At 44.8% G+C, this 19,548-nt stretch overlaps 1 protein-coding gene across 2 annotated transcripts in view; it reads left to right on the plus strand.

The window, feature by feature from the left end:
• Positions 1 to 1,420: 1,420 nt before the first annotated feature.
• Positions 1,421 to 19,548, plus strand: part of cdk6 (cyclin-dependent kinase 6) — a 90,874-nt gene continuing 72,746 nt past the window's right edge. The window contains exons 1-3 of one of the 2 annotated variants that reach the window (XM_021572661.3): positions 1,421 to 1,867; positions 2,646 to 2,987; positions 16,003 to 16,138. In XM_021572661.3, the coding sequence (XP_021428336.1) occupies positions 2,764 to 2,987; positions 16,003 to 16,138 (360 nt within the window). In that variant the 5' untranslated portion in view covers positions 1,421 to 1,867; positions 2,646 to 2,763. Of the gene's footprint in view, positions 1,868 to 2,435; positions 2,988 to 16,002; positions 16,139 to 19,548 lie in introns of both variants that reach the window. The other variant, XM_090209194.1, reaches the window with a different exon arrangement.

Raw genomic sequence — 19,548 nt, forward strand, 5'->3', positions numbered from 1 at the left:
TGCTCTGATCTTCTCCTTTAAAGAAAGGTATGATACTAAGGCATCTTTCATGTGGATAATCTGACATCAAGTCTCGTCATGTTATGCTCCAGTCTAAACTATAAAGGTTCAGGTTGGACCAGGAACCAGAAAAAGGTTTTTTTTAATGGTTTTGACGAGAAAGAATACAGCTTTGTCAGATTTTACTTTTTGTAGCAGCTTAAGAGAACTTACTCAGCAGGTTAGAATAATTAACATAGCAGGTTAGGATAATTAACATAGCAGGTTAGGATAATTAACGTAGCAGGTTAGGATAATTAACATAGCAGGTTAGGATAATTAACATAGCAGGTTAGGATAATTAACATAGCAGGTTAGGATAATTAACGTAGCAGGTTAGGATAATTAACATAGCAGGTTAAAATAATTAGGTTAATATTAGAAAAATGGTTACGGTTAACAAAAACAAAAATAACCAAAAACCTTTTGATGTAAATTTGACAAAAGCTGTATCCTTTCTAGCCATGACCCACAGCTATAGGCTACTTTGTGACACTTTAATAGATTTAGAATTGTAAAAAAAAATCTAAGTTATTGTATAAGCTACCAGATACTAAATCTATTGTCACTGATTGTCACAAAAGCCCATGGATTCATTCTAAAGAACATGCAAAAAACAGAATATCCATTGACATGCATAATAAACAAAAAAGTTATTGTTGATTTCGTTTTTTATTATTCAATTATATATCGTAGTATCACACCTGAAAGAGGCCTAATAGAAATCTCATAACAGTTTTGGATAAATCACTTTTCATCCCAATTTTGAAAGACACATAACACTTATGTTCATCTATATTATTTTATGTGCCATAAATTATAATAATATACATATTTTAATTGGATAATTTACATACCGGTATTTATTTTTTCCCAAAATGAATATCACCCAGGCCAGGGATGGGCAACTTTGATGGGGGCCACAAAAAACTCATCATGGGGGGCATCTCACATGAAGATGAAGCATTGAAAACATTGAAAATGACCACCCTAGAAGGGGTGAGTGCCTTGCGAGAATCCATACAGTCATTGAAGGAGAATCACCCCCTGACACAACCCAAGTCACAAGTCCTTGAACCGAACCTGACCTTATGGGCCAAAGGCGTTCTTGTCACCCTGCTTCCCCGCTGGTGTATTGTCAATGGAATAGTTTTCAATGGCCCGGATTGATCGAATGTTCCATTAAAATAAACGTTTCTTGCCGCCCAGATTTCCCCCCTGTGGTGCTGCTAGTTTTGACTCTGAGGTAAACCCGAGAGAGAACTATGAATGATAAAGAATCAAGGAGGGCAACATAACGAAAAAGGAGGCGGTTAGTCTTTGTAGTCGGGAGGAATGCGGAAATGTTCCTGCTCTGTGTCAAACTTATCTGAAGGGGGTCAAGGCACATTCAGCCAGCGTGGGAAAGCGAAGAAGAGACGGAGCTCACAGGCAAGCGTTGCATATCCCGGGATAAATGGGGAAAAGAGAGTTAAAAAAGGGGAAAAACTGAGAAAAGCGTGGCTTGGAGAATATATCACGCTTTTGTCCTATGACCCCCCCCCCCCCCCAAGTTGCAGTAGGCACTGTGTTTTTCTGTAAAAAAAAATACCCCCCTCCCCCCGTATTATAGTTGCTTTGCTTGAGCTGCAGTTGCAGAGGTGGTGAGCCTACTGCTGAGGGATGGGGGTTACAGAAGCTGCTCCATCCGACTACCTGTGTGGCCCGGCGTGACAGTGAGGGATCTGTGATGTGTTGTGTCTTAGTGTGAACATTTATCCAACGGGGGCATGTTTCATAAATTCATGGACACGACCAATTGCGACTTTCACTGATAACATAAAATAAGGTAGGCTGAAATATTCATATTTTACTTTTTGTGTAGAAAAAATTATTTTGCATGAATGTACTTATTGTGATATTTTAAAAGCATGAGTTGCCAATTACGACGCTGCAATGTTTTAATTGTTGTAGGCTATAAATGTTTATATATATTTTTTTAAAGTTGCCGTGCAAAAATCGCATACCGAACAAGTTGCATTATTAAACCACAACACTATTAATGACATGGAAAATGAGAGATGTGGTTAAATGGACTATAGGAAGTTCAGACAATACAATCAGTAGACAACCACGTGCTCGCAAAAGTTTGTCGCCTATAATAAACCATAATAGACTGGAACATTTGGGAAAAGAAATCGGAGGCTGGAAAAAATATTTGTATAATAATATATAATACTTATAACTGAGTTTGCAGAGTTTATATTGTATTCTTTCAAGTTGGTTTGCTTGTTTTTCTGACTCATTCGTCTACATATCTGTGATTACGCATGAACATAAAGATGACCTTATTGTTGTAATATGTACTGCATTCTGCACTTAGAGAACTTATGTAAAATTTTTTTTTTTTTTTAGAGATGCCAGATGTGTGATGTGAGGTAACTAGGAGGACAAGAGATTCATACGCGTAATGAAGTGGGAGTGGATCAAGTAGAACGCATCGGGGTTCTCGTGTTGATAGTCGGAATAATACTAAACTTGATGACACAATGTTGTGGACCTCCGTTTAACCAAAAACAGACAGACATATACGATGTCTCTGCTACCTCTGTCTTCCTTTAATTTAGGCATTGCACGCGCCAACAACTATTTTCTGTGAGGATGGCTTTGTAATAACCCTGGCTCGTTACGTTCGTTGGGATTCCCCGCAATATTCTCAACAAGAAAAAGAAAAAAGACGCAAAAATGGACAAAGAAAGTGTAGCACAACAGTACGAGCCCGTCGCCGAGATTGGGGAAGGTGCGTATGGAAAGGTGTACAAGGCACGAGATTTGAAGAACGAGGGACGCTTTGTAGCCCTAAAACGAGTTCGGGTACAGACGGAAGAGGAAGGGATGCCCCTCTCAACCATCCGTGAGGTGGCGGTACTGAGGCAACTGGAGGCATTCGAACACCCCAACGTGGTCAGGTAAGAAGAGATGTGCATCTAACAATCTCCCAGGTGTTGCATTATCTTTTCAACCATATGCTTTTATAACCCCTGATATGTATCTCTTTAAACAACCTGCTCTCAGAGCATTTAGTATGATCTGTATGTAATTCCGAGACACTCCATTTAGTATGATATGTTACATTTGATATGGTTACATGAGTGGATGGGTGGCCATATAATGCCAACGTCTACTAAACTATATGGAAAAGTGATAAGCCGGAGTAGGGGGTGGGTTGGGATGCGGGTGGGTTCTACTAAACTATATGGAATAGTTTTAAGCCGGAGTAGGAGGTGGGGTGGGATGCGGGTGGGTGGGTTCTACTAAAATATATGGAATAGTTTTAAGCCGGAGTAGGGGGTGGGTTGGGATGCGGGTGGGTTCTACTAAACTATATGGAATAGTTTTAAGCCGGAGTAGGAGGTGGGGTGGGATGCGGGTGGGTTCTACTAAACTATATGGAATAGTTTTAAGCCGGAGTAGGGGGTGGGGTGGAATGTGGGTGGGTGGGTTCTACTAAACTATATGGAATATTTTTAAGCCGGAGTAGGGGTGGGTTGGGATGCGGGTGGGTTCTACTAAACTATATGGAATAGTTTTAAGCCGGAGTAGGGGGTGGGGTGGAATGTGGGTGGGTGGGTTCTACTAAACTATATGGAATATTTTTAAGCCGGAGTAGGGGTGGGTTGGGATGCGGGTGGGTTCTACTAAACTATATGGAATAGTTTTAAGCCGGAGTAGGGGGTGGGGTGGGATGCGGGTGGGTTCTACTAAACAATATGGAATAGTTTTAAGCCGGAGTAGGGGGTGGGGTGGGATGCGGGTGGGTTCTACTAAACTATATGGAATAGTTTTAAGCCGGAGTAGGGGGTGGGGTGGGATGCGGGTGGGTTCTACTAAACTATATGGAATAGTTTTAAGCCGGAGTAGGGGGTGGGGTGGGATGTGGGTGGGTTCTACTAAACTTTATGGAATAGTTTTAAGCCGGAGTAGGAGGTGGGTTGGGATGTGGGTGGGTTCTACTAAACTATATGGAATAGTTTTAAGCCGGAGTAGGGGGTGGGGTGGGATGTGGGTGGGTTCTACTAAACTATATGGAATAGTTTTAAGCCGGAGTAGGAGGTGGGGTGGGATGCGGGTGGGTTCTACTAAACTATATGGAATAGTTTTAAGCCGGAGTAGGGGGTGGGTTGGGATGTGGGTGGGTTCTACTAAACTATATGGAATAGTTTTAAGCCGGAGTAGGAGGTGGGGTGGGATGTGGGTGGGTTCTACTAAACTATATGGAATAGTTTTAAGCCGGAGTAGGAGGTGGGGTGGGATGCGGGTGGGTTCTACTAAACTATATGGAATAGTTTTAAGCCGGAGTAGGGGGTGGGGTGGGATGTGGGTGGGTTCTACTAAACTATATGGAATAGTTTTAAGCCGGAGTAGGGGGTGGGGTGGGATGCGGGTGGGTTCTACTAAACTATATGGAATAGTTTTAAGCCGGAGTAGGGGGTGGGTTGGGATGTGGGTGGGTTCTACTAAACTATATGGAATAGTTTTAAGCCGGAGTAGGAGGTGGGGTGGGATGTGGGTGGGTTCTACTAAACTATATGGAATAGTTTTAAGCCGGAGTAGGAGGTGGGGTGGGATGCGGGTGGGTTCTACTAAACTATATGGAATAGTTTTAAGCCGGAGTAGGGGGTGGGGTGGGATGTGGGTGGGTTCTACTAAACTATATGGAATAGTTTTAAGCCGGAGTAGGGGGTGGGGTGGGATGCGGGTGGGTTCTACTAAACTATATGGAATAGTTTTAAGCCGGGGGTGGGTTGGGATGTGGGTGGGTTCTACTAAACTATATGGAATAGTTTTAAGCCGGAGTAGGGGGTGGGGTGGGATGCGGGTGGGTGGGTTCTACTAAACTATATGGAATAGTTTTAAGCCGGGGGTGGGTTGGGATGTGGGTGGGTTCTACTAAACTATATGGAATAGTTTTAAGCCGGAGTAGGAGGTGGGGTGGGATGTGGGTGGGTTCTACTAAACTATATGGAATAGTTTTAAGCCGGGGGTGGGTTGGGATGCGGGTGGGTTCTACTAAACTATATGGAATAGTTTTAAGCCGGAGTAGGGGGTGGGTTGGGATGTGGGTGGGTTCTACTAAACTATATGGAATAGTTTTAAGCCGGAGTAGGAGGTGGGGTGGGATGTGGGTGGGTTCTACTAAACTATATGGAATAGTTTTAAGCCGGAGTAGGGGGTGGGTTGGGATGTGGGTGGGTGGGTTCTACTAAACTATATGGAATTGTTTTAAGCCGGAGTAGGGGGTGGGGTGGGATGTGGGTGGGTGGGTTCTACTAAACTATATGGAATAGTTTTAAGCCGGAGTAGGGGGTGGGTTGGGATGCGGGTGGGTTCTACTAAACTATATGGAATAGTTTTAAGCCGGAGTAGGAGGTGGGGTGGGATGCGGGTGGGTAGGTTCTACTAAAATATATGGAATAGTTTTAAGCCGGAGTAGGGGGTGGGTTGGGATGCGGGTGGGTTCTACTAAACTATATGGAATAGTTTTAAGCCGGAGTAGGAGGTGGGGTGGGATGCGGGTGGGTTCTACTAAACTATATGGAATAGTTTTAAGCCGGAGTAGGAGGTGGGGTGGGATGCGGGTGGGTGGGTTCTACTAAAATATATGGAATAGTTTTAAGCCGGAGTAGGGGGTGGGTTGGGATGCGGGTGGGTTCTACTAAACTATATGGAATAGTTTTAAGCCGGAGTAGGAGGTGGGGTGGGATGCGGGTGGGTTCTACTAAACTATATGGAATAGTTTTAAGCCGGAGTAGGAGGTGGGTTGGGATGTGGGTGGGTTCTACTAAACTATATGGAATAGTTTTAAGCCGGAGTAGGGGGTGGGGTGGGATGTGGGTGGGTTCTACTAAACTATATGGAATAGTTTTAAGCCGGAGTAGGAGGTGGGGTGGGATGCGGGTGGGTTCTACTAAACTATATGGAATAGTTTTAAGCCGGAGTAGGGGGTGGGTTGGGATGTGGGTGGGTTCTACTAAACTATATGGAATAGTTTTAAGCCGGAGTAGGAGGTGGGGTGGGATGTGGGTGGGTTCTACTAAACTACATGGAATTGTTTTAAGCCGGAGTAGGGGGTGGGGTGGGATGTGGGTGGGTGGGTTCTACTAAACTATATGGAATAGTTTTAAGCCGGAGTAGGGGGTGGGTTGGGATGCGGGTGGGTTCTACTAAACTATATGGAATAGTTTTAAGCCGGAGTAGGAGGTGGGGTGGGATGCGGGTGGGTGGGTTCTACTAAAATATATGGAATAGTTTTAAGCCGGAGTAGGGGGTGGGTTGGGATGCGGGTGGGTTCTACTAAACTATATGGAATAGTTTTAAGCCGGAGTAGGAGGTGGGGTGGGATGCGGGTGGGTTCTACTAAACTATATGGAATAGTTTTAAGCCGGAGTAGGAGGTGGGGTGGGATGCGGGTGGGTTCTACTAAACTATATGGAATATTTTTAAGCCGGAGTAGGGGGTGGGTTGGGATGCGGGTGGGTTCTACTAAACTATATGGAATAGTTTTAAGCCGGAGTAGGGGGTGGGGTGGGATGCTGGTGAGTGGGTTCTACTAAACTATATGGAATAGTTTTAAGCCGGAGTAGGGGGTGGGGTGGGATGCGGGTGGGTGGGTTCTACTAAACTTTATGGAATAGTTTTAAGCCGGAGTAGGGGGTGGGGTGGGATGCGGGTGGGTTCTACTAAACTATATGGAATAGTTTTAAGCCGGAGTAGGAGGTGGGGTGGGATGCGGGTGGGTGGGTTCTACTAAACTATATGGAATAGTTTTAAGCCGGGGGTGGGTTGGGATGCGGGTGGGTTCTACTAAACTATATGGAATAGTTTTAAGCCGGAGTAGGGGGTGGGGTGGGATGCGGGTGGGTGGGTTCTACTAAACTTTATTGAATAGTTTTAAGCCGGAGTAGGAGGTGGGGTGGGATGCGGGTGGGTTCTACTAAACTATATGGAATAGTTTTAAGCCGGAGTAGGGGGTGGGGTGGGATGTGGGTGGGTTCTACTAAACTATATAGAATAGTTTTAAGCCGGAGTAGGGGGTGGGTTGGGATGCGGATGGGTTCTACTAAACTATATGGAATAGTTTTAAGCCGGAGTAGGGGGTGGGTTGGGATGTGGGTGGGTTCTACTAAACTATATGGAATAGTTTTAAGCCGGGGGTGGGTTGGGATGCGGGTGGGTGGGTTCTACTAAACTATATGGAATAGTTTTAAGCCGGAGTAGGAGGTGGGGTGGGATGCGGGTGGGTGGGTTCTACTAAACTATATGGAATAGTTTTAAGCCGGAGTAGGGGGTGGGTTGGGATGTGGGTGGGTTCTACTAAACTATATGGAATAGTTTTAAGCCGGAGTAGGGGGTGGGGTGGGATGCGGGTGGGTTCTACTAAACTATATTGAATAGTTTTAAGCCGGGGGTGGGGTGGGATGGGATGCGGGTGGGTTCTACTAAACTATATGGAATAGTTTTAAGCCGGAGTAGGGGGTGGGGTGGGATGCGGGTGGGTTCTACTAAACTATATGGAATAGTTTTAAGCCGGAGTAGGAGGTGGGTTGGGATGCGGGTGGGTTCTACTAAACTATATGGAATAGTTTTAAGCCGGAGTAGGAGGTGGGGTGGGATGCGCGTGGGTGGGTTCTACTAAAATATATGGAATAGTTTTAAGCCGGAGTAGGAGGTGGGGTGGGATGTGGGTGGGTTCTACTAAACTATATGGAATAGTTTTAAGCCGGAGTAGGAGGTGGGGTGGGATGCGGGTGGGTGGGTTCTACTAAACTATATGGAATAGTTTTAAGCCGGGGGTGGGTTGGGATGTGGGTGGGTTCTACTAAACTATATGGAATAGTTTTAAGCCGGAGTAGGAGGTGGGGTGGGATGTGGGTGGGTTCTACTAAACTATATAGAATAGTTTTAAGCCGGAGTAGGGGGTGGGGTGGGATGTGGGTGGGTTCTACTAAACTATATGGAAAAGTTTTAAGCCGGAGTAGGGGGTGGGGTGGGATGTGGGTGGGTTCTACTAAACTATATGGAATAGTTTTAAGCCAGAGTAGGGGGTGGGGTGGGATGTGGGTGGGTTCTACTAAACTATATGGAATAGTTTTAAGCCGGAGTAGGGGGTGGGGTGGGATGTGGGTGGGTTCTACTAAACTATATGGAATAGTTTTAAGCCGGAGTAGGGGGTGGGGTGGGATGTGGGTGGGTTCTACTAAACTATATGGAATAGTTTTAAGCCAGAGTAGGGGGTGGGGTGGGATGTGGGTGGGTTCTACTAAACTATATGGAATAGTTTTAAGCCGGAGTAGGGGGTGGGGTGGGATGTGGGTGGGTTCTACTAAACTATATGGAATAGTTTTAAGCCGGAGTAGGAGGTGGGGTGGGATGTGGGTGGGTTCTACTAAACTATATGGAATAGTTTTAAGCCGGAGTAGGGGGTGGGGTGGGATGTGGGTGGGTTCTACTAAACTATATGGAATAGTTTTAAGCCGGAGTAGGGGGTGGGGTGGGATGCGGGTGGGTGGGTTCTACTAAAATATATGGAATAGTTTTAAGCCGGAGTAGGGGGTGGGTTGGGATGCGGGTGAGTTCTACTAAACTATATGGAATAGTTTTAAGCCGGGGGTGGGTTGGGATGTGGGTGGGTTCTACTAAACTATATGGAATAGTTTTAAGCCGGAGTAGGAGGTGGGGTGGGATGTGGGTGGGTTCTACTAAACTATATAGAATAGTTTTAAGCCGGAGTAGGGGGTGGGGTGGGATGTGGGTGGGTTCTACTAAACTATATGGAAAAGTTTTAAGCCGGAGTAGGGGGTGGGGTGGGATGTGGGTGGGTTCTACTAAACTATATGGAATAGTTTTAAGCCAGAGTAGGGGGTGGGGTGGGATGTGGGTGGGTTCTACTAAACTATATGGAATAGTTTTAAGCCGGAGTAGGGGGTGGGGTGGGATGTGGGTGGGTTCTACTAAACTATATGGAATAGTTTTAAGCCGGAGTAGGGGGTGGGGTGGGATGTGGGTGGGTTCTACTAAACTATATGGAATAGTTTTAAGCCAGAGTAGGGGGTGGGGTGGGATGTGGGTGGGTTCTACTAAACTATATGGAATAGTTTTAAGCCGGAGTAGGGGGTGGGGTGGGATGTGGGTGGGTTCTACTAAACTATATGGAATAGTTTTAAGCCGGAGTAGGAGGTGGGGTGGGATGTGGGTGGGTTCTACTAAACTATATGGAATAGTTTTAAGCCGGAGTAGGGGGTGGGGTGGGATGTGGGTGGGTTCTACTAAACTATATGGAATAGTTTTAAGCCGGAGTAGGGGGTGGGGTGGGATGCGGGTGGGTGGGTTCTACTAAAATATATGGAATAGTTTTAAGCCGGAGTAGGGGGTGGGTTGGGATGCGGGTGAGTTCTACTAAACTATATGGAATTGTTTTAAGAAGGTCATACCAAGGATCATTAACTATTTGATCAAGAATTTTAAGACCCCTTGAAGTATAAAAAAAAATATTTGATAAAAAAAATATTGTTGTCCTTACTGCTATTAGCCCATACAAACGCATTGAATAACAAATTCACTACATGGAACGATAGCTAGTCCCCCCCCAAAAAAACATCTGTAGGAAGTTTCTTCTGAAGCGTTTGTCCTATAGCTGAGCGATATAAGAAAGATCAGGAAAGTTAGTCTTTTTTATTTGTAAATTTTTGTAACCCCATATTTTTGGCACTAAACAGTCTATATACTGTAAATACATTATATATATATAAAACGTTTGTGGACACCCCTTCAAATTAGTGGATTATTAGTGGACTATTTCAGCCACACCCATTGCTGACAGATGTATAAATAACGTTTGCTTTAGACAAGTCTTGTGAGGCCCGTGGTTGTCCTAGAGCAAAACTGGCATGTACGTGTTCGTGAGAGTCTCATATTTCTGCAGAGGGGTCATATTAATGTGTATCCCAAACTGTTGGGAACCTACAGACAGAAGTTGGCAGATCGGCTGTACCGACTTCAGATGAGTCCCACTTGTGGGGGTCGTAGAGGAAACAGATAACACCATCGTGTTCGTGATCTTTCCATAGAGGGGTCACAATAGTTTGTAGGCCAAACCGTTCAGACGCTACAGACAATTTTGTCGGAAGAGCGATTTTCGGGATGCCTCCTGGTCTAGCTCTGTCACCTTCCACTGCAGATGAGGAAGTGCGACAATGGCGGATGCGGTAGATTTATACGCATCACAATGCAAAACAGATATTTCTGTCTTAAACTGACAGATTTGTATGGAGATTTTTGTATTATACTAATTCGATTTATGCGGGGTGCGGACATCGACTCTTGGGGTTAACCTAACTGCTAAACTTAACCTTAACCCTAACCCTAGCTAACGTTAGCGAGCTAATGTAAGCCATCTAGACATAGGGCAGCAGGTAGCCTAGTGGTTACAGTGTTGGGTCAGTAATTTAAAGGTTGCTGGCTCAAATCCCTGAGCTGTCAAGGTAAAAATCTGTCATTCTGCACCTGAACAGTTAAACCACTGTTTCCCAGGCGCCGAAGACGTGGATGTCAATTAAGGCAGCCCACCACACCTCTGAATTTGGGTTAAATGCGGAAGACACATTTCAGTTGAATGCATTCAGTTGTACAATTGACTAGGTATTCCCCTTTCCCTAGCCACCTAGCTAGAGTTTGTAACATATTGTACATTTAGCAAATTAGTAACATATTGTACATTTTGCAAATTCGCAACATATAATAGAAATTGTAATTCCTAACATACAGTATCAGACGAAATAGGTGATGGACATCCACAAATGAGTACATACCATACGAAACATAATATATTATACTAAATGGAGTCTTTCACATTTAAAGATTAAAAAAATGCTCTGGGACCACATTGCAACCAACAAATTACTGCATAATGCCTTGCAGCGGGTTATGGAGTTGCCTTATTGACCTTTGGAAAAGTTGTTGTTTTGTGATGTACAACTATAAACCCCATTTTGATCCTGGTGATACTATAGTGCCGACTGTTCATTATGTTTAATACAGCTTGGTGTGTCTGGAAGGTTTCTTTGTGTGCAGCACCTGTGATAGACATTCTTGGGTGATATCTGTTCACCAGATTAATCAACCTAAATAAGTCATGGGTAAAGTCACCCCCATCGCTGGTTAGAGTGGAATTTCACAGAAAAGTCAATGAACTGCTGTTGGGAAGTCAATGAACTGCTGTTGGGAAGTCAATGAACTGCAGTTGGGAATGATAAGAAAGAACCATTTTGTGCATCGAGTCACACTAAGAGATACTGTATTGGGCTGATTTTGCCCCCATTCCAGTAGTCTACATATAAGATGTGTTGTTTTTAGTCCTCCAGGCCACAAGACAACATACAGGGGTTGTTATGCTTTGCAGCTGTATTCTCCCATGGTCCAATTTGGAGGTCAGTTGAGTTCCGCAGAGAAACCACGTCATTTACCGGCCCAGCTCAAGGTCTAACCTTGCCATTTCTTATAATGAGAGATTGAGTTCTTTTGTATTAAACTTTTTAATAATACTGTACAAATGTTATTCTAAGCGCTGTTTGTCACACTACAGCCTCTATTATTCTCTTCAGCTGAATAAATTAATATGTTCTTCATAGAGATTCCACACATCGAAGGTTCGACAGATTTAAATGATGACACAAAATATGTCCTTACTCCCTATACTTTGTGGTATGTTAATTTCTCCCATTCTGTAAAATTCTGGTTCCTATACGTTAGCCCAAGCTCAAATCCACACCAAAGGGCATCTGGTCTGGTCTCTCTGTAAAGCTAAACAGCGCGGGAGAGAGCGAGCACTGAGCAGGGTGCATTCTGGACCTACTGTGTAACTACAGGCCAGCCAACCCCTGGATGTTTAAGAATGACGCCCATTAGTCATCCCAAATGTTCAGTGTCTGGCGAGAGGCTGCATTGTAGTGGAACAATCACGGTTCTGAGGGGCGTTTAACCCCAAGTTTCCAACAGGGTGGCTCGCTCGTTCTGTGACATCATGGGCGTATGGCAATAATACCTTGAATCCTCAGTGCAGGATTTACAAGCCTTTGTTAACAGGGGGTGTGGCACAGTGCATATTCCCTTTAGGCTACAAGGGGAAAAGAAAAGGACAACCAGGTGGAGCAGCTTTCCCATGCTTCACTTCAAGACAATTCACAGAGATTACACAGACATCAACTGCAATTTTACTGTTATTACTACAGACCCATTGACTCTTTCGAAATATTTGAAGCTATTGAAGTACGGATTCCACTGTAAATGTGACACATTTTTTATTAAATCTAAGAATTACTGCATAAAATATATGTGGGATACGGACCTTATCGGCCCCATAGTGTCATTGAAACAATGATAGAGCGATGTCAGTGAGTGGATAAATTCCATTCACGTTCTTGTCACACACACGGATTGGTTGCCATGGTGAGAGATGCTGCTCAACCACATCTAGGGGTCGGTCATGGGCAGTCCAGACTGCTTCAGTTGCCATGACGCATCACGCGTTGCCCTGGTGCTCCTGAAGGAATCTTTGTCGTCGTCCTCGGCACTTTGAGGTTGACACTGGACGTCTTCTCTAGGCTTTCACCAATGCTTCCCCATGGCACAACTGCCCAAATAATCTGTATGTTTGGGCTCGGTTTGTCACCTAGTAAAAATACACCCACAATGTTGATGTATTGTGTTGGATGCTCAGGAGTCGCCAAGGGTTTCCCTCTTAAAATAGATATAATGTAGCTATAACATTATTATTGGTGTTGTCAGGATGGAGGCTAAAGGATATGATTAGTGAGCAGGAGGCTAAATTAAATGGTTAGTTAGCAGGAGGCTAAATGATAGGATTAGTGAGCAGGAGGCTAAAGGATAGGGTTAGTGAGCAGGAGGCTAAAGGATAGGGCTAGTGAGCAGGAGGCTAAAGGATAGGGCTAGTGAGCAGGAGGCTAAAGAATAGGGCTAGTGAGCAGGAGGCTAAATGATAGGGTTAGTGGGCAGGAGGCTAAAGGACAGGGTTAGTGGGCAGGAGGCTAAAGGATGGGGTTAGTGGGCAGGAGGCTAAAGGATAGGGTTAGTGGGCAGGAGGCTAAAGGAAAGGGTTAGTGGGCAGTAGGCTAAAGGATAGGGTTAGTGGGCAGTAGGCTAAAGGATAGGGTTAGTGGGCAGTAGGCTAAAGGATAGGGTTGGTGGGCAGGAGGCTGAAGGATAGGGTTAGTTAGCAGGAGGCTAAAGGATAGGGTTAGTGGGCAGTAGGCTAAATGATAGGGTTAGTGGGCAGTAGGCTAAAGGATAGGGTTAGTGGGCAGTAGGCTAAAGGATAGGGTTGGTGGGCAGGAGGCTAAAGGATAGGGTTAGTTAGCAGGAGGCTAAAGGATAGGGTTAGTGGGCAGTAGGCTAAAGGATAGGGTTAGTGGGCAGTAGGCTAAAGGATAGGGTTACTGGGCAGGAGGCTAAAGGATAGGGTTACTGGGCAGGAGGCTAAAGGATACGGTTACTGGGCAGGAGGCTAAAGGATAGGGTTACTGGGCAGGAGGCTAAAGGATAGGGTTACTGGACAGGAGGCTAAAGGATAGGGTTACTGGACAGGAGGCTAAAGGACAGGGTTACTGGGCAGGAGGCTAAAGGATAGGGTTAGTGAGCAGGAGGCTAAAGGATAGGGTTACTGGACAGGAGGCTAAAGGACAGGGTTACTGGGCAGGAGGCTAAAGGATAGGGTTAGTGAGCAGGAGGCTAAAGGATAGGGTTAGTGGGCAGGAGGCTAAAGGATAGGGTTAGTAGGCAGGAGGCTAAAGGATAGATTTACTGGGCAAGAGGCTAAACATGCCTAACGGAAATGGGTCGGAACTACACAACATGACCAAAAGTATGTGGACACGTGCTCGTAGAACATCTCATTCCAAATCATGGGCATTAATATGGAATTGGTCTCCTCTTTGCTGCTGTAACAGCCTCCACTCTTCTTGGAAGGCTTTCCACTAGATGTTGGAACATTGCTGCGGGGACTTGCTTCCATTTAGCCTCAAGAGCATTAGTGAGGTCGGGCACTGATGTTGGGCGATTAGGCCTAGCTCGCAGTCGGTGTTCCAATTCATCCCAAAGGTTTCGATGGGTTTGAGGTCAGGGCTCTGTGTGGGCCAGTCAAGCTCTTCCACACCGATATCGACAAACCATTTTTCTATGTATCTCGCTTTGTGCCTGGGGGCATTGTCATGCTGAAACAGGAAAGGGCCTTCCCCCAAACTGTTGCCACAAAGTTGGAAACACAGAATCATCTGGAATGTCATTGTATGCTGTAACATTAAGATTTCACTTCACTGGAACTAAGGGGCCTAGCCTGAACCATGAAAAACAGCCCAAGACCATTATTCCTCCTCCACCAAACTTTACTGTTGGCAATATGTATTGGGGCAGGTTGCATTCTCCTGGCATCCTCCAAACCCAGATTAGTCCGTTGGACTGCCAAATGGTGAAGCGTGATTCATCACTCCAGAGAATGCTTTCCACTGCTCCAGAGTCCAATGGCGGCGAGTTTTACACCACACCAGCCGACGCTTGGCATTGTGCATGGTGTTCATAGGCTTGTGTGCGGCTGCTCGGCCATGGAAACCCATTTTATGAAACTGCCAACGAACAGTTATTGTGCTGACGTTGTTTCCAGAGGCAGTTTGGAACTCAGTAGTGAGTTTTGCAACCGAGGACAGAACTTCTACTTTGCCACTGAGCCGTTGTTGTTCCTCAACGTTTCCACTTCACAATAACAGTACTTACAGTTGACCGGGGCAGCTCTAACAGGGCAAAAATTTGACAAACTGACTTGGAAAGGTGGCATCTGATGACGGCGCCCCGTTGAAAGTCACTGAGCACTTCAGTAAAGCCATTCTACTGTCAATGTTTGTCTATGGAGATTGCATGGCGGTGTGCTCTATTTTTATACACCTGTTTGCAACAGGTTTGGCTGAAATAGCAGAATCCACTAATTTGAAAGGGTGTCCACATACGTTTGTACATATAGTATATGCCTGCTTGATGTGTAACCTTGTCTGAGACCTGAAGAGTTTGCGTTTGCTCCCAGATATATTGCCTAGGCTTTAGCTCAGTGGACTAAGGGGTCTTGTGGCATGAAGGAGACCTGGATTCAAGTTTCAAGTTTTAATGTCACGTGCACAAGTACAGTGAAATGCCTTTCTTGCAAACTCTAAACCCAACAATGCAGTAATCAATATCAGCCTGGCCGGTTACAGTTGCATGTTTTTAATAAGGAGAATGCCAAATCAATCACTCTGTCAAGGTGTTCAACTCTCAGCGGATCCTATTGTGGTTACTGTACTGTGTAGTCCGCTATTGCACACATACTGGAATAAGGGCTAGGAGATCATGTTGCCAAAATGTCCATCAGTCACGAGTAAGGAATTTCAGATCGGTTCCTTTCGTTTAGCTAACAAGGCCCAGTATGTGAAAGCATTGCTTGCATTCTTTCAAAACTGTCAGGAAAACTAGTCTGGGCCTGGTTTCCCAAAAGCATTGTAAGGCTAAGTTCATTTTAGAACCATATGAATAAATCCCCCCCCCCCCCTAACTGAAGCTAGATTGTTTAAATAGATTAGATCTCTCTCAGGTATTGAATTATGCTAGGGATCCTATCAAGTGTCTATCTATATTTCAGAAGCCAGTTTAGATGGGAAAATATGGTTTGTCATAGATGGTGGTTTTACATGAAAATACTTTGTTATTCCTCTTAAATTAAAGACGGATGACTTTATAACCTCTATTTACTTGTGAACTACTTTATGGACTACATGTGATCCTTTTACAAACCCTTTATAGATCATTTTATATAAGTGTTACCATGATATCTGACTGACATTAACAATGCTAAGCAGCAGTATTCACTCTGCCTCTCTCTCTCTGCAGACTGTTCGATGTGTGTACTGTGTCTCGGACCGACCGCGAGACCAAGCTGACCCTGGTCTTTGAGCACGTTGACCAGGACCTGACCACGTACCTGGAGAAAGCACCTGATCCTGGGGTGCCACCTGAAACTATCAAAGTGAGTCTGTCTAGGGGCAACTTCTTAGTAAGTTCACACTAAATTGAAAATGCCCTACTGTATTCGTAAGGTCTATGAATATGTGGACCTTGTTTTTGCAAAGTATCCTGAGAATATTTCTTCCTGGCCCAGACAGGAACCGAGGATGGAACTCCCAAACATCAGACAGCATTCAGGCTTTTTGAAGGGCAGCACATGTGGCATATTGGGTCCTAATTAGAGGGCCTCGGCTTTTCTATTTTCATTCTGGTCCCTCACTTCACTCTGTATCTAAAGGAGGAGTGTGTGTTTTATTTGTGTGTGTGTGTGTGCATCTGTGAGTGTGTGTAATCATATAGATTGACAGAACTAGGTGACACTGACAGAAGGCATTTCTTTATGTGCAGTGTCTCATCGTGTGTCCAACCTCCCTTTCCTGTAGGCTAAAGAATTGCCTTCAGGGCCAAACACACTAACAAACCATAAATCATCCTGACTATCAGACTAATCCGGAAGTAATCCAGTTATTTGCTGGGGTGCATCTGAAATGTCATCCTATTCCATATACACTGTATAGTGCACTACTTTTGACCAGGGCCTATGCACTATGTAGGGAATAGGGTGCCATTTGAAACTCATACCCAGTATCTGCAAATGGTAGGAAGCGGAAGTGTTGGCAACCTCTTTCCCTCTCGACAGTTAGTCTCTCTCTATTTATTAACCTCACCTTAGCCAAATACATTTAAACTCAGTTTTTCACAATTCCTGGCTTTTAACCCTAGTAAAAATTTCCTGTCTTAGGTCAGTTAGGATCACCACTTTATTTTAAGAATGTGAAATGCCAGAATAATAGTAGAGAGAATGATTTAGTTCAGCTTTTATTTCTTTCATCACATTTCCAGTGGGTCAGAAGTTTACATACACTCAATTAGTATTTGGTAGAATTGCCTTTAAATTGTTTAACTTGGGTCAAGCGTTTCAGGTAGTCTTCCACAAGCTTCCCACAATAAATTGGGTGAATTTTCGCCCATTCATCCTGACAGAGCTGGTGTAACTGAGTCAGGTTTGTAGGCCTCCTTGCTCGCACATGCTTTTTCAGTTCTGCCCACACATTTTCTATAGGATTGAGGTCAGGGCTTGGGCTTGGGGTCATTGTCCATTTGGAAGACCCATAATCTGTCTGAAAACAATTGTTGGAAAAATGACTTCTGTAATGCACAAAGTAGATGTCCTAACCGACTTGCCAAAACTGTAGTTTGTTAACAAGAAACTTGTGGAGTGGTTGAAAAACGAGTTTTAATGATTCCAACCTAAGCATATGTAAACTTCTGATTTCAACTGTTCATACTACCTCAACTAACCGGTGCCCCCGCACATTGACTCTGTACCGGCACCCCCCTGTATATATTGTTATTTTTTTACTGCTGCTCTTTAATTACTTGTTACTTTTATCTCTTATTCTTATCCGTATTTTTTGAAACTGCACTGTCAGTTAGGGGCTCGTAAGTAAGCATTACACTGTAATGTCTACACCTGTTGTATTCGGCGCATGTGACTAATCTGATTTGATTTGATTTGAAAGCAAGCATGGAAGACCACTTTTTGAGCGGGAGAGAGATCCCATTCCATTTCCTTTCGGAAAAGCTGACCACGACTCCATTTTGTTGCTCCCTGCCTATAGACAGAGACTAAAACAGGTAGCTCCCGCGCTCAGGTCTGTTCAACGCTGGTCCGACCAATCTTATTCCACACTTCAAGATTGCTTCGATCACGTGGACTGGGATATGTTCCGCGTTGCGTCAAACAACAACATTGAAGAATACGCTGATTCGGTGAGTGAGTTTATTAGCAAGTGCATCGGCGATGTCGTATCCACAGCAACCATTATGAAATTGTTAAGTTAGATTACTCGTTGGTTATTACTGCACTGTCGGAACTAGAAGCACAAGCATTTCGCTACACTCACATTAACATCTGCTCACCATTTGTATGTGACAAATAAAATTTGATTTCATTTCATTTTAATTTTCAACATCCAAACAGCAGCTGGAGCGATGAGGGACAATGGAAAACGATCAAGTACAAGATGACAGTGGCACCGTCCCTTTTATTTCCATGACAGTGGACACTGCACAGTAACACTCCTCCAGACCAGAGGACACCAGATTGCAGACCCCCACCCCCAACTGCCCCCTTTCAGACCTACAGTAAGACCCACCGTATGGTAATTGATCAAAGAGGCTCCGGGAATCAAATGAGCTGGAAGGACATGAAGCAGCCGGTCTCTGTCCCGCAGTCTCCCCCAACCTAACGCTGGGCTAACGCTGGGCTTCGTGCCCCTCTACCCCCTCCTCCACCCCCAGATCCCCCGTCCTTCCCCGTCTCCAGGCCCTATAAAAGCCTGGTTGATGAAACTGGCAGATGTCCTGTATTGTGACACGGTTACAAAAAACAATATGACTGCGTCTTGCTTATTAGCATGACAACAGGGACTGCACTAGGGGATGCCATGTTTTCACTGCTTTTTCTCTAGGCTACTTTTTAATTTTTATTCTTGGGTGTCGCTTGCCTTGTGTTTCCTAGCTAGCTATCTCTGGTCGAGGTGCTGTCATAGACAGTTAGGGTGTTGGGCAACTCGTTGCTCTGTGTCACCTCCTGTCACATTGGGTGGCAACAGGTCAGGTGTTTTCTCATACCATCTGCAGACTGGAGAATAGATATTAATGTCAGTTTGATAGTTTGACATTATCCCCAGCCCTACAAACTATTCATTGTTATTAACAACTAAAATCTATTAACTCTTGACAAGCAACGGCTTGTCATTCATCTCCACCTGTATCATCTACTACTGAATGACTGTTATAGGAATGAACAGAAGCAGGGAGGGGAGATGAAGCACCATGGGGGCCTTGTTGTTTGTATGTTTGTCCTCAAGTCACACTTCTGAGATAATTGGGGTTTTGTAGGAAATGCTGTTGAAAGGAAACATGTCGCAAATGGCCATTTAAAGCAAACAGAGAGGAACTCATGGGGGTGATGCCATTGTATCAACTCCCTAAATAACTGCCTCTGCCGCTGTCTGTTGGCCTCCTAGGTTACGGGTGGACGGAGATGCAAAAAAAGAAGGCCTGTTTACGCTCTCTGGGTGACCTGCGCAAGGGACCCTCATACACACTGCTTACGCATGCACACACACACCGCACACACACACCGCACACACACACACCGCACACACACACACACCGCACGTGCACACACACAGACACACACAGACACACACACATTCCCTCTGCCCTGTCTGTTCTCTATTCCGTGCAGAGGCTCCTGTCCCCTCCCCTTAGCCCTGGTCAGCCCCGCCCGTTTGAAAATGTTTTCTGCTTGAGTGTGCAGACCATTGTTTCACCTCTTTTAATCACTCACCAGCTGCTAGG

The sequence above is a fragment of the Oncorhynchus mykiss genome, chromosome 18 (assembly GCF_057628025.1).
Source record: "Oncorhynchus mykiss isolate SJ-2025 chromosome 18, ASM5762802v1, whole genome shotgun sequence".
NCBI lineage: Eukaryota > Metazoa > Chordata > Actinopteri > Salmoniformes > Salmonidae > Oncorhynchus > Oncorhynchus mykiss.